At 48.0% G+C, this 16477-nt stretch overlaps 1 protein-coding gene across 1 annotated transcript in view; it reads right to left on the bottom strand.

Moving 5' to 3' along the window:
* Positions 1–11739: 11739 nt before the first annotated feature.
* Positions 11740–16477, bottom strand: part of LOC142656702 (transmembrane protease serine 9-like) — a 38872-nt gene continuing 34134 nt past the window's right edge. Inside the window, exons 6-9 of the mRNA XM_075831628.1 lie at positions 15583–15773; positions 14672–14943; positions 13556–13725; positions 11740–13100 (exon numbers count right to left, since the gene is read on the bottom strand). Coding sequence (XP_075687743.1) covers positions 12867–13100; positions 13556–13725; positions 14672–14943; positions 15583–15773 — 867 coding nt within the window. The 3' untranslated portion in view covers positions 11740–12866. The remainder of the gene's footprint in view (positions 13101–13555; positions 13726–14671; positions 14944–15582; positions 15774–16477) is intronic.

Here is a 16477-nt window from a genome sequence, read left to right as displayed (position 1 = left end):
TGCCGTCAGTCCCAGCAGCCCCTTCATGCTGCCGCCGCTCAGTAGCACCAACGGGTTCCAGGGACACTGGAATATTCGCTGCCAGCTCTGGTGTCGAGCCGCCCCCCATTACTGAGGAGGAAACCTGAGCACCAGAGCTTTGTTCTGCACCCAACGCTGGGCCACCAACATTATCTGGCGCTATTGACGCCTTAAAAACGCCACCAAAAACGCCACCGCTACTACGACAAGCAGGGACATTAGCCTCCATTATCACGCCATCATTGATCTCCCCGCTTTCCTGCACCGGACCCACTTCAGGGCCCGGGCTAGGCTGGATCACGGGGCTTGTGCAGCGAGCTGACCCTGCGGCCAGCTGGGGTAGCACTGGGTGGGGAACAAACTTAAAACTGACCTCCTCCACGATTTTTCCAGCCTTTCTGGATTTTAGTCGCCGCCGGGCTTTGCGCTTTGCTGCGCGCTTGGCATTAACTTTCTCCCCTGGACCCAAGTCCGCGCCAAAAGAAAAATGCTGCAGGCTCACCGGAGATTGGAGCTGCCGTATTTCCGCCATCAGCCTCCCACCTGAATTGCTGCTGCTGATGTCCTGGTCACAGGTGTCCCCCTCACCGGCTGAGCTGGAGTCCATGGGTAAAGCCACTTGCTCTGCAGGCAGCTCGCTGCACGTACTCCACTGACCAGACGCACCCGGACACATTTCCTCCTCCTCACCCTCATCATCCGTCTGCTTTCCAGGGTCACAGACACCCTTCATTGCCCGGAACCGATCATCATTGAGGAGTTTCTCCTTGAAAGGTCCACTATTCTCCAAAATAAACTTGCGCTTTTCTTTCAGGGCATCCACCTCAGATTTGAGATCCCTGATAGTCGCCATTACTACCAACCTCTTTGCTCCAGAAGTGACGTGCGACCGAACCCGGGCTGCTTTCAGCTCCTCCTGGAGCTTCCGAATGGCCTTCCCGGCGTCCTCATACCCACGGAGGCACTCCGCAACACGGGAGCTAAAGGTGGTTGTTGACTCCGTGGCACGTAGTTCACCCCAATCTGCCTCCACACCATCATGCATGCTCTGCTGCACATCTCCAGGAGCGATCCTGCTGGCTGCAACACCAGGAACCTTGCGGCTTTCCTGGCTTTCTGTCCTGGTTTCAGGCGGGGGCAGGATCAGGGCCACATCGCTGTGACCCCGACTAGATCTTCTCACCCCCACAACTTCGGCCGGTTGCTGAACGCTCCCGCTACCCGCCGGCCTAGACCGGGTAACAGGAGGCTGAGAAGCACTTGGCTGGCAAGAACTTCCTCTCATCCCAAGCAGCAAACTCTCTCCCTGGAGAGGAAAGAGCCGACACCCGGAAAGAGCTTCCTCCAACACCCAGACAGCACACACCTGCTCCTCCTGTCCTGTATACTGGGTGTAATTCTCAGTATCTGTATTATTCTGTGTATATGGACACTGCACAGTACCACTTCTCCTGTCCTGTATACTGGGTGTAATTCTCAGTATCTGTATTATTCTGTATATATACACTGCACAGTACCACTTCTCCTGTCCTGTATACTGGGTGTAATTCTCAGTATCTGTATTATTCTGTATATATACACTGCACAGTACCGCTTCTCCTGTACTGTATACTGGGTGTAATTCTCAGTATCTGTATTATTCTGTATATATACACTGCACAGTACCACTTCTCCTGTCCTGTATACTGGGTGTAATTCTCAGTATCTGTATTATTCTGTATATATACACTGCACAGTACCACTTCTCCTGTCCTGTATACTGGGTGTAATTCTCTGTATCTGTATTATTCTGTATATATACACTGCACAGTACCACTTCTCCTGTCCTGTATACTGGGTGTAATTCTCAGTATCTGTATTATTCTGTATATATAGACACTGCACAATACCACTTCTCATCTTTTTAATAAATGTTAACAAACATACACATGCCATAAATCCGCACATACAATACACGGGTCAAAAACCAACACAAAATGAACAAGTTATAAACACATTATCAATCTCGGCCGCCTCCTCTCTGGTCCAGATCACATTCCTACCAGCACTCAGTCTTCTGTATTATAACTCACATCATCCACACATCACTCTCATCATCCACACATCACTCTCATCATCCACATGTCACTCACATCAGTATAAATACAAATACACAAAACTCATAGTCACAAATCAATCCAGACGCCTCAAAAGGAACAAAATCAGTAACAGTCTAAAAAATAAATAAAATTGTTAAACCACAATAAAACCAAAAACTGACCCTAACCGGTCCCTGTGCCCATCAAAAAATATTAACCAAGGAAAATGAGAAATTCCTACATGAGAAAACACAACATGGGCCTAATTGGCAAATAACCCCCCCTTTTTTTTTTAAATTTTTTTTTATTTATTTTTTTTTTTTTTTTTTTTTTAATTGTAATTTTTTTTTTACATTTTTAATATTTTTTTTTTTTTTTTTTTTTTCTTTCCCTCCACCCTTTTTCTTAACCACAAATCCGCAATATGAATACCAATTAGTAACCAATATATACAATATATACAAAGCAATACTGAACATACATATATATATATAATATATACATTATACCCAATTCAAGACCAATGTCCAGTCCAAAGTCCGTACCTTTAAGCTCCGACCGACACCATCGTCCATCCTTCAATGTCTCTTTGATCGGGCCCGGCTTTTTCTTATTATTTGTACCCCCCCTCCCCCCCTTTCCCCCCTCCCCACCTAACACCTAACCCCCTCACATCTATACAAAAATACTACACTCTACAAGATATAGTAAGTAAAGACTCAGCCTGTACAATGGCATACATTACCTGACATAACACATAACACATCCTTAACAAAGCCTACCCACAAGGCCCTGGTTCGGTACCTGCAAGCCCTATATCCATCATCAACTATAAAGAAAACAAAAAGCTACAGTGACAGCATTAGCCCCCCACCAGGAATAGAGACGACTAGACTAGGGCACGCTGAAGGAGAAACCCCTCCAAAGCATGGAGGCCCTACTCGTGCCCAGTCTCTCGAACTCCAAAGAACGAACCTTCCCCAGGTCACCGAGAATGTTCCTCACCACCTCTTCCTCCGGGAGGGTTTTTTGTCTGGTTGATACAAAACACCGTGCGTTCCACGTGCCGTACCTGACCGCTAAGCTGACTAAGAATAAAGTGCCCCGATCTCGACCACCCAGGTGTCTGAATGTTCCATAGGCCCATTCCGCATAGGAGAGACCGGTCAGACCAGGCCAACCAATGGAGGCACCCACCCTGCTGTAGACCCCTGTATTGAGGGGACAATGAAGCAGGAAGTGCTCCATGCTTTCCAGCACGCCGCCACACTCCTCCCGGGGACAACCCCTTTCCTCAGGGTTCCTGTGTTTCAAGTTGTCCCTCACATACAGTTTCCCATGGAAGCAACGCCAAGCCAAGTCCCAAAACTTTAAAGGGATCCTACTAGAATTTAAAACCCTCAAACCAACCTCCAGATCCCGACTTGGGCAGTCCCTGAGTGCCAGGGGCTTCTGGAAATGGGTCAACAGAACCCTGTTGTCAAGGAGCCTCCTTGACAGAGTCCTGATCTCCCACATCCCCAGACCCCACCGGCGAATTGTTTTCAGAACCACGGTAGCGTAAGCCGGAAGATGCCCATGCGGCGTGCGAAGGTCCTTCACTTGCCCTCCTGTCTCCCATTCCTGGAAGAAAGGCCGAAACCACCCCCTGCAGGAGACTACCCACGGAGGAGCCCTCTCTTGCCAGAGGTTTGACATGTTGATCTTTACAAAGGTATTAACCAGGAATACCACAGGGTTGACCATACACAACCCCCCTAGTCTCCTCGTACGGTATGTCACCTCCCTCTTGACTAGGTTCAGCTTATTCCCCCATAACATCTGGAAGAACAAGCTGTAGACCCGAGTCCAGAGAGGTTCTGGCAAGATGCAGACACTGCCCAAATAGATTAACAAAGGGAGCAGGTAAGTTTTGATCAAGTTGACCCTTTCTCTGAGGGTCAAAGACCAACCCTTCCACTGGTCGACCTTCTGAGCGGCGATCTTTAGCCTGCTGTCCCAATTTTGTTTGGGGTAATCCCCCTGGCCAAATTCGATGCCGAGAATTTTTACAAACTCCTGAGGCCCTGGAAGAGTGTCCGAGAGATCAAAGGTAGGATCTCCCCCTCCCAGCCAGAGACTCTTACACTTATCCTGGTTGATCATGGACCCGGATGCCTCCGAGTAGCGGTCAACTTCAGACATCACCCACTCTGCCTCCCCTCTCGAGGACACAAAGACGGTGACGTCATCCGCATACGCCACCACTCTCAGAGTGGCTTCCGAGGCTGCCAAGTCCATGCTGACTCCCACCAACGGTCCACGATCTACCCTCCTAAGGAAGGGGTCAATCGCGAACACGTATAAAAGCGGGCTCAGCGGGCAACCCTGGCGAACCCCAGACCCAACCTCAAAAGAGCGGCCAATCCAACCGTTCACAAGCGGAAAACTCTCTGCCCCTGCATACAAGATCTTAAGCCAATCAACAAACCCCCCCGGCAGACCATACCTCAGAAGGACCGACCAGAGATACTCGTGATCAACCCGATCAAACGCTTTTGCCTGATCCAAGGACAGCAAGTACCCCTTCCAACGGCCCGCCCTACTCTGCTCCACTGCCTCTCGGACACCGAGTACAGCGCTAAACGCGCTGCGGCCTGGAACAGAGCAATGCTGAGCCCCCGAAAGGAGCCGGGGTGCAAATTTCACCAGCCGATTAAACAGCACCTTTGCCAGAACCTTTCTGTCCACATTGAGTAGCGCTATGGGACGCCAATTCTCAATGTGCGATGGGTCTTTACCCTTTGACAGGATGATCAGGGCCGACCTCCTCATTGACTTCGGCAAAGTGCCCGAGGAAAGACACTCATTCAACACCTCAGTCAACAGGGGAACTAAAATGTCCTTAAAGGTCTTGTAAAATTCAGACGTTAAGCCATCTGGACCCGGCGACTTCTTGAGGGCAAGCCCTTCAATCGCCAGTCTCACTTCCTCTTCCCTGATCGCCTCTGCCAAGACACCAAGAGAGGGGTCTACTCCTGGTTCGGGGACAGTTTCAGCCAGGAAAGCCGACATCGCATCCCGATCAAGATCCATCTTTCCCAAGAGGTGCGAGTAAAAGGATCTGACGACCTCCAAGATCCCTGATCTGGACCTTTTCAGGGATCCTGTACTGTCCATCAGTCCTGAAACCACTTTACTATTTACTGACATCTTGCAGTTCTTGTAGGGGTCGGGCGAGCGGTACTTCCCAAAATCCCTCTCAAAAACTAAAGATGCGTGTCTATCATACTGGCAACTCTTAAGCAAAGATTTCACTCTGGAGATGTCCTCGCGGTCACCTCCAGTCGAGACAAGATGCTCGAGTTTCCTCCTCAGGCCCTGATACAGGCGGTACCTGTCCAGGCTCCTGAGGCTCGAGAGCTGGCGGAAGAAACTCGCCACCCTTTTTTTGAACATCTCCCACCACTCCGACTTACTGCTACAAAGATCCAGTAATGGTACCTGGCTCTGAAAGAAATCCTCAAAGGACCGTCTTATCTCCGCTTCTTCCAAGAGAGACGAATTGAGCCTCCAAAAGCCTCTTCCCATCCGGGGGGTCTCTGCAACATTCAGAGAAAATAAAATTAAACAGTGGTCGGAGAACTCCACCTCAACGACGGACACTGCCGAAGAGATGGCATCCTCCTTTAAATAAAACCTATCTATTCTAGACCTACAACTACCTCGATAAAAGGTGAATCCCGCGTGGCCTGGGGTGTGCCGGATGTGGACATCCACCAGGCGAGCCTCACTAGCTATCCTATTTAGGGCCACACAGTCATAAGTCAGCCTGTCTCTGGAACCTCCCCTATCTTGGGACCTCGTGGCAGCATTGAAGTCCCCTCCAAAGACCACCTGCCGACTCGTAAAAAGATAGGGCTTGATCCTCATAAAGAGACTTTTCCGGTCCCAGCTGGTTTGGGGACCATAGATGTTAATGAGCCTGAGCTCCTGTCCCTTCATGAGGACATCCAAGATCAGGCACCTCCCCATTTCTAATTCAATAACCCGTCTGCATTCTACCGATGCGGTGAAAAGAACCGCCACCCCGCTACCCGGCTCGGCCGCAAGAGACCAATAAGATGGTCCACGCCTCCACTCCTTTTTCGCTTTATGTATGGCTGCCAAGTCTGTCAGCCTGGTCTCTTGCAAAAATAAAATGTCGGCCTCAATTCGGCCGAGAAAATCAAAGGCCGCAAATCTAGCCTTGTCAGATTTAATGCTGGCGACATTAATAGATGCCAGCGTCAACGGGGTGGGTGCCGCCATCCTGGGTGATTGAATTAGATGACCTTTTTCCCCTTCCCCTTGCCCTTCCCCTGGTTTTTATCGCTGTCTGATGAAGAGCCGAGGGCCCTTTTGAGGGATGCTGATGTGTCCATATCCCTCCCTTCCTCCAGCTCCCCGCCAGCACCACTATCAACCTCACCTCCAGGCTCCGAGACAGCGCTTCTCCCTGAGGGTTCCGCATGCCCTGAGGCAAGAAGCTGGACGCCCCCCACAGACCCCCTCGTCACCTTCGCCACATCCTCGCCCCCACACTCCTCATCTGAAGAGGAGATGTCCTTGAGGGTTTGAAAGCGGTTTGAGAGAACAACAAGAGGTGAGTCGGTTGGGCTTTCCTTAGGCACCTGGACCAGGGGAGGAGAAGATTTCTTATCTCCCTTTTTTTTCTTTTTAGCACCCTGCTTGCGCTTTTCATCTAGCCACCGTCTACTGTCCTCATCCATACTTTCATATAGCGAGGAACATGAAGAAGCGGCTTCCTCCTCCCTCTCCAACCTCCTGACCTCTTCATTCAAGTCCTGTTCCCCCAGGGCCTCAGTAGCAATGACACTTGCCCCCGGAGCAGGGCCAAGGGTTACCCCAGTTGCCTGGGGCTCCCCGAGCTCCCTACTCCTTCGACGGTTCTCCAATCGCCTTAACTTGGAGGGTGACTTGCCTTTCTTCCCTGGCCCCTCAGCCCCTTCACCTCCACCAGTGCCAACCACGGCAGGAGCAACCTCTCGGCTTTCTCCCGCTGGGCCCGCCATGGCGTTGGCAAAGGAACGAGGGCAGCGACTGAATGGGTGACCTAGATCCCCACACAGGTGACACCGAATATCCCCACAGGATGTGGCAAGATGACCTATCCCCCCGCACAACGCACACTTCTGCACTCTGCAGTGGGCACTGAAGTGCGTGGGGTCACCACACCTGTGGCAGAGCTTCGGCTGCCCCTGGTAAAAGGCCAGGATTCGGTCCCTTCCTAAAAAGGCTGAGGAAGGGATGTGGGTGACAGAACTTCCTGAACGCTTTAATTTAACCATAAAGGTCCAGGCCCCTGACCAGATGCCAAATTCATCCCTGTTTTTTTTGGGGACCTCCGTTACCTCCCCGTACCTGCTGAGCCAGGTCATAATGTCCATACAAGAAAGACACTCATTGCAAGTTAGGACGGTCACCTTCTTGATTTCGCTCTGACGAGACAACGCTTGTACAGCGAAGTCTCGCCAGCCGGGCTCATTCTTCACCAGCTCATAATTTGACCAAAAGAGCTCCAGGCCCTCCGGCCGAACAAAGCTGATGTCAAATACTGGGGTGCCATAGGGATGTATCAGGGCAAAGATGTCGATCGCCCTGAAATTCATCTTCAAGAGAAGCTCAACTATTTTTGCCCTAGGTGGGCACGTATCATTGCCTCTCCAGCGAAGACGAACAACATTCCTACGAGCCCCCCCAGGCCCGGCTGTCGGAAGGGTCCACACAGTTTCCCCTTCCCTTTCTTCTCGGAAAGCAGTCAGGCCATGCCTGTCTATCCAGAAGGACAGATCAACCGCTCGGCCCTCTACCATTATTGTTCTCTCACCCTTTTTAAGGGCCTCCAGGAGGCGCCGCTGTAAAATACCGTCCCCAGAGCCTGAAGATGAGGAGGAGGCCCCAGCAGTGACACTGGCATAACTGCGAGTAGTCACCCCTGGGGGGGCAGATGGACCGGCCTCACTAGACCTCATACCCCTGGCAGTAACATTCCCACCACTCACCCTGGCCCCAGACACAGGAGAGGGACCATTATCAATAGCACTCGTACCAGCACCATTCATACCCTCACCATTATTAGCAGCACTCGTACCAGCACCATTCATACCCTCACCATTATTAACAGCACTCGTACCTGCACCATTCATACCCTCACCATTCATACCCTCACCATTATTAACAGCACTTGTACCGGCACCATTCATACCCTCACCATTATTAACAGCACTTGTACCGGCACCATTCATACCCTCACCATTATTAGCAGCACTTGTACCGGCACCATTCATACCATCACCATTATTAATATCACTTGTACCTGCACCATTCATACCCTCACCATTATTAACAGCACTTGTACCGGCACCATTCATACCCTCACCCGCTGGACCAGCAGTAAAAAGTGTTTTTGGGCCGGATGTTATCGCCTCGGTGTCATCAGGTTTCCCCTCCACCTCATTAGCGTGACATTTCTTTACTTGAGGCAATCCTTCCTTCTTAGAGCCAGCAATGCCCAGACTCGCCCTCACCCCTGGCAAAGCTGGCTCCCGGGCTGGGGATTCATGTGACGCAGCCACCAAAGGAATACTAGTGACTGCGCCACCGGACCCAATGACCGCAAGCTTGGGGGGACATTCAACCGTGCCGTCAGTCCCAGCAGCCCCTTCATGCTGCCGCCGCTCAGTAGCACCAACGGGTTCCAGGGACACTGGAATATTCGCTGCCAGCTCTGGTGTCGAGCCGCCCCCCATTACTGAGGAGGAAACCTGAGCACCAGAGCTTTGTTCTGCACCCAACGCTGTGCCACCAACATTATCTGGCGCTATTGACGCCTTAAAAACGCCACCAAAAACGCCACCGCTACTACGACAAGCAGGGACATCAGCCTTCATTATCACGCCATCATTGATCTCCCCGCTTTCCTGCACCGGACCCACTTCAGGGCCCGGGCTAGGCTGGATCACGGGGCTTGTGCAGCGAGCTGACCCTGCGGCCAGCTGGGGTAGCACTGGGTGGGGAACAAACTTAAAACTGACCTCCTCCACGATTTTTCCAGCCTTTCTGGATTTTAGTCGCCGCCGGGCTTTGCGCTTTGCTGCGCGCTTGGCATTAACTTTCTCCTCTGGACCCAAGTCCGCGCCAAAAGAAAAATGCTGCAGGCTCACCGGAGACTGGAGCTGCCGTATTTCCGCCATCAGCCTCCCACCTGAATTGCCGCTGCTGATGTCCTGGTCACAGGTGTCCCCCTCACCGGCTGAGCTGGAGTCCATGGGTAAAGCCACTTGCTCTGCAGGCAGCTCGCTGCACGTACTCCACTGACCAGACGCACCCGGACACATTTCCTCCTCCTCACCCTCATCATCCGTCTGCTTTCCAGGGTCACAGACACCCTTCATTGCCCGGAACCGATCATCATTGAGGAGTTTCTCCTTGAAAGGTCCACTATTCTCCAAAATAAACTTGCGCTTTTCTTTCAGGGCATCCACCTCAGATTTGAGATCCCTGATAGTCGCCATTACTACCAACCTCTTTGCTCCAGAAGTGACGTGCGACCGAACCCGGGCTGCTTTCAGCTCCTCCTGGAGCTTCCGAATGGCCTTCCCGGCGTCCTCATACCCACGGAGGCACTCCGCAACACGGGAGCTAAAGGTGGTTGTTGACTCCGTGGCACGTAGTTCACCCCAATCTGCCTCCACACCATCATGCATGCTCTGCTGCACATCTCCAGGAGCGATCCTGCTGGCTGCAACACCAGGAACCTTGCGGCTTTCCTGGCTTTCTGTCCTGGTTTCAGGCAGGGGCAGGATCGGGGCCACATCGCTGTGACCCCGACTAGATCTTCTCACCCCCACAACTTCGGCCGGTTGCTGAACGCTCCCGCTACCCGCCGGCCTAGACCGGGTAACAGGAGGCTGAGAAGCACTTGGCTGGGAAGAACTTCCTCTCATCCCCAGCAGCAAACTCTCTCCCTGGAGAGGAAAGAGCCGACACCCGGAAAGAGCTTCCTCCAACACCCAGACAGCACTCACCCGCTCCTCCTGTCCTGTATACTGGGTGTAATTCTCAGTATCTGTATTATTCTGTATATATACACTGCACAGTACCACTTCTCCTGTCCTGTATACTGGGTGTAATTCTCAGTATCTGTATTATTCTGTATATATACACTGCACAGTACCGCTTCTCCTGTACTGTATACTGGGTGTAATTCTCAGTATCTGTATTATTCTGTATATATACACTGCACAGTACCACTTCTCCTGTCCTGTATACTGGGTGTAATTCTCAGTATCTGTATTATTCTGTATATATACACTGCACAGTACCACTTCTCCTGTCCTGTATACTGGGTGTAATTCTCTGTATCTGTATTATTCTGTATATATGGACACTGCACAGTACCACTTCTCCTGTCCTGTATACTGGGTGTAATTCTCAGTATCTGTATTATTCTGTATATATAGACACTGCACAATACCACTTCTCCTGTCCTGTATACTGGGTGTAATTCTCAGTATCTGTATTATTCTGTATATATGGACACTGCACAGTACCACTTCTCCTGTCCTGTATACTGGGTGTAATTCTCAGTATCTGTATTATTCTGTATATATACACTGCACAGTACCACTTCTCCTGTCCTGTATACTGGGTGTAATTCTCAGTATCTGTATTATTCTGTATATATACACTGCACAGTACCACTTCTCCTGTCCTGTATACTGGGTGTAATTCTCAGTATCTGTATTATTCTGTATATATGGACACTGCACAGTACCACTTCTCCTGTCCTGTATACTGGGTGTAATTCTCAGTATCTGTATTATTCTGTATATATATACACTGCACAGTACCACTTCTCCTGTCCTGTATACTGGGTGTAATTCTCAGTATCTGTATTATTCTGTGTATATAGACACTGCACAGTACCACTTCTCCTGTCCTGTATACTGGGTGTAATTCTCAGTATCTGTATTATTCTGTGTATATATACACACTGCACAGTACCACTTCTCCTGTCCTGTATACTGGGTGTAATTCTCAGTATCTGTATTATTCTGTATATATATATACACACTGCACAGTACCACTTCTCCTGTCCTGTATACTGGGTGTAATTCTCAGTATCTGTATTATTCTGTATATATGGACACTACACAGTACCACTTCTCCTGTCCTGTATACTGGGTGTAATTCTCAGTATCTGTATTATTCTGTATATATACACTGCACAGTACCACTTCTCCTGTCCTGTATACTGGGTGTAATTCTCAGTATCTGTATTATTCTGTATATATATATACACACTGCACAGTACCACTTCTCCTGTCCTGTATACTGGGTGTAATGCTCCGTTTTTTGATCACTCATCTACTTCTCCATCTACTTCCCTGCAGGATTGTTTTATCGCAGATTTCAGCTTTATATGTTGTTATAATAAGGAGAGCAGAAGATTTCAACAAAACATCTTATTTCTGTGACTCCTAAATATCTCAGGATCTTTTTTTTTTTTTTTAGCAATCAGTGAGATATGGTTATATTATTACATTATTACATGATATTATTACATGATATTATTACATGATATGAGCTTCGCTAAGAACAATGACATCATCAGCGCGGTCATAATGTGAAATACGGAGATTCTTTCCATCTTTAATCATAAAGAGACAGATAACTCGCCAGATGTACATTATGTAAAGACTCTGTGATCTATTGTTGATGTCTGGGATGACGTCATCGGAGGGGATTGTTATGTAGGTACAATATACGCTGTATACCTGACTCCCGCAGGATATATCCCACATACACAGCAGCCATGGACTATTGATCCTTCCGGATGGCGTCATCATCATTTCTGTATGAGCAGTTTATAAACAGGACTTTCAATCCCACCAAATCAATGATCCGTTTCTGCTCTTCATCGATGGGGCTACTGGGATTTCCTTGTAAAACATTGTCCTTAGCAGACATGAACATATATATATATACACACATGAAGATTAGGAGATCCTCCAAAATATGTTCCATTCTGCTGCTGGAAACAGTCAACTGCTATGGGTTCCATGAAAAGGGAAACCCAAGATCACGTTGGCCCCATCACCTTCCCCACTGTTGACGCAGGGTGCAGGGTGCAAGGTGCAGGGTTTCCCTCTCCAAGTGATGCCACCATTATCCCATACAACATTCTGGCTCCCTGGTCCGAGGTTGTGGGGTGGCATCTAACACAACATGGTGCAGGCCACATTCTGGGTTTTGATGTGTGGCCCCTCTTTTCTGTGCTCTGTCTGGCAGGAAACTGTTCCGATCATTCTCATCTATTTGGGTTTGAGCAGAGAACGGGCGAGACTTCTATGGCCGTAACTTTTCAGATTACATCCACCATCCACCGCCTAGAATAACCAGAATATCCTTGTAGATGGTGAAGTCAAGTTTCCATACCTTCTATACAATTCTTATGGATGACAAGTATTCACTGTGAGATGGGTGGATGGGATGATGATGATGACGATTAATTCACTGTGAGATGGGATGACGTTGACGGTGACGATGACGATGAATTCACTGTGAGATGGGATGACTGTGACGATGACGATGACGATGACGAGTAGACACAATGTTCCTCACATCATGAAGCATTTAGGTTCCTAATAAATCTTCATAATCAATTATTCCGGCAGAGTCGTGACTTTCTATTTGCTGCAAAGTCTTTTTGGGTCTTCAGCCTCAGCTGTGCAGTATCAGAGAGACCACAAGGAGCAGCACTGAGGCACCTGGACCGGGAGAAGAGGAGGACGAGAACCTCTGGCTTCTGTAAAAGTTGATCCACGACTCATAGTTTGGCACAGAAGTGTAGACCCCTGGTCGGTTTGGGAGGGCGCAGTCGTCTCCCCAGCTGACAATGCCAACCTGGTACCAATATCCATTCATTTTACACACCAGAGGACCCCCGGAGTCTCCCTGCACAGGCAAGAAAAGGTCACGTTTAGAGTCAAGGTCTGGTCAATAGCGAAGACAGATCATAAAAGTGAAGAACCCGTAAGAACTGGAGGAACCGTCATTGTCCATGATGAGCAATCAGGGGGACATGATAGGATGAGTGGAGTAGTAGTTGATATTCTCTCATATTTGAATGTGTTTCGGGACGTCCCTTCACCTTCACTGGGACTATAAAGGGGACAACCTGGGCCTGGAATCATGATAACACCAATGCTAAATGATCGCTCATCGTGGTCAGTGAAGATTCCCCCGGGCAGCACCGTCCGCTCCCTCCTGGGGGGGGCACCTTGAATTTTTGTTATTAAACATCTGATATTGATTGATACAAAGAAGCAACAAAGTAAGAAATCAACACAATGAGCACAAAGATGACACAGAAAATGTCAGCAGGGGCAGATTGCTTTCTTGGGGCTCACCATGCAGGAGTCCCTCTGGCCAGCTTGGTACCCGGCACAGATTTGGTCGTTCTGGATAATGGGCACGTTGGCACTGGTACTTGAACCTACGTGATACATTTGGTCACATGACTGCCGGCTGATCAGTGGCAGCACCAGCTGCTGAAGGGTTTTGGGGGCCGCCAGAAATTCTGTGGATACATAAGACGTGAATAGTTACATTGTACATGATGGCGGGACGTGTAATGTCCGCACCAGGGAAAACGTCCTGAAAACGCCCTCAACTGCCCCCTCTACGTAATGTCTTTACCCCTCCCCCATATTCTATACGAGGCTCCGCCCCAAGAAAAAAAGGAGCAGAATCCTCAGTCTGAGGGAAGCAAAAAATGATTCACAGCCACAAGCTGGCAGCGCGCCCGGACTCCGCCATTCATGTCTTACCACCAGTAATCGCAGCGCAGAGGATTTAATCAAACATGGAAGATTAACCTGTGAAAGGTGTAACGGGATTACAGGGAGATTAAGGCCCATAAATCTTTCATCATGATGGTAGTAGCTTCTGTCATGAAAGCCACAGCGCCCCCTAGTGATCAAGTTCCCATATAACGGCTAAAACCATGAAAAACATTTCCAATATGCAGCAGAGGTGACACAGTCGCATGGCGGAGACATCTGTGATGTTAGAAAATCGACAGCTCCGTGACCATAAAATAATACACAAGTCTATGATATTATACAGACGCGGGAGCTTGTGTTCTTCTTACGCCTTGGGGTCCATTCACACGCCGCCGCCATCCGAATCACATCAAAACGCTGCCGTTTCACAAAAGTGCATGCAAAAAATGCAATATAACCCAAGCTGCTGCTGAACCTCTTTGAGAGGGGGATAGGAAGCTTCTGACTGACTTGAAATGTATGCTTTTCCTATGAAAGAGGTCCTGCAGCAGCTGAGTTGTATGTGGTGAAGGTTATGAAGAGTTTTAGAGGAGGGGAAGTCGTATGTCAGTCAGTGTTGGGCTGAGGAAGATGTGAGGGGTCAGGGAGAAGAAGAGTCACGACAGATGGAGGGGGGGATGTTCAGATAGAGGGGATTCGGAGTAAAGCGATGACTGACCTGGGCACACGGGGGTCACTCACCATTAGATTGTGTTCGGCCCCATCCTGTAACATAGCAGCTCATTCCTGGTGAGAAGATCATGGAGGCGGATGGTAGACACACAGGGAGAATGTACCGGGTGTAGGTGACCCGTCTAGACAGGCGGACCAGGGCGATGTCTCCACTGCTCCCAGGACCTCTGAATTGTGGGTGAATGATGAGACTGTCCACCCGAGATTCCACCGCATTAGAATTAGGGATGTCCAGCATGTAGGCCCCCAGGTAGACGGTGTACAGGGAGGGGGAGGGGGACCTGAGAGGTAGAGGAACATAAAGTTATCATCGAGCTCAAAGAGTCGGCAGAAGCCGGACCGGCCCCAGCAAAATGATCTTCTGTATGACGGGGGCGAAATAAATAAAAATTTAATAAAATAATAATAATAATAATAATAATATAATAATAATAAATAACAATAATAATAATATAATAATAATAATATAATAATAATATAATAATAATAATAATAATAATAATAATAATAATAATAGTAATAATAATAATAATAATATAATAATAATAATAATAATAAATAACAATAATAATAATAATAATAATAATAATATAATAATAATAATAATATAATAATAATAAATAACAATAATAATAATAATATAATAACAATAATAATAATAATAATAATAATAATAATGATAATAATAATAATAATAATAATAATAATAATATAATAATAATAAGAATAATAATAATAATAATAATAATAATAATAATATAATAATAATATATAACATGCGGCCTGTGAATTATGGGATATAGAAATCTTCAATGCTACAGAACAATCACAAACATTCCGTCATCTACCGGGTCATGTTCTACAACAGAATAAAATGTCAAACAGAATCATTATATCATTTACAGCTGCAGAAAACGTACGACCGCTGTCCGGTAAAGACGGTGAGAAGATCAGAGGATGACGCTACAACCTGGGCGTAACCGCAATAAACCGGGCGAACGTCCCGCAGGTAATTGTTCTGTACATGATGGCCACGCCCAATGTACCAGCCGGAAAATACTTCTACATCTTGGCTCAACAACTCAACATTCACTGCGGGATAAACCTCTCTCTGAGAATTAAACGCAAAGCATGATGGGAGACTAGCGAGTGGATCAGGGGATGTTCACACGATCGTAAACGCCACGAACAACGGCTAAAAATGCGGGGTCTGAACGCCTCCAAACAACTGGCCATTGATTTCAACGGGAAAAACTGCATTCTGTTCCCATGGGGCGTTATTTTAAGAGGCCTTTTAAAAACGGCTGCGTAAAAAAAACGCCTCGTAAAAAGAAGCGCAGGTCACAATAGAAAAACAGCGCAAAAACAGCCAGAAAAAAATCAGGGGCTGTTTTCCCTTGAAAAGCTCAATATTTTCAGCCGTTTTTTGTTAAGCGTGTGAACATAGCCTTAGATACAGGGCTCAGCAGACAGTATCACACATGATAGGATTAGATACACAGCTCAGCAGACAGTATCACACATGATAGGATTAGATACACAGCTCAGCAGACAGTATCATACATGATGGGATTAGATACACAGCTCAGCAGACAGTATCACACATGATAGGATTAGATTCATGGCTCAGCAGACAGTATCACACATGATAGGATTAGATACGCAGCTCAGCAGACAGTATCACACATGATAGGATTAGATACACAGCTCAGCAGACAGTATCACACATGATAGGATTAGATACAGTGGCTCAGCAGACAGTATCACACATGATGGGATTAGATACACAGCTCAGCAGACAGTATCACACATGAT

This window comes from Rhinoderma darwinii, chromosome 6 (genome assembly GCF_050947455.1).
Source record: "Rhinoderma darwinii isolate aRhiDar2 chromosome 6, aRhiDar2.hap1, whole genome shotgun sequence".
NCBI classification, from domain to species: Eukaryota; Metazoa; Chordata; class Amphibia; order Anura; family Rhinodermatidae; genus Rhinoderma; species Rhinoderma darwinii.
This window is presented reverse-complemented; position numbering and strand designations above follow the sequence as displayed.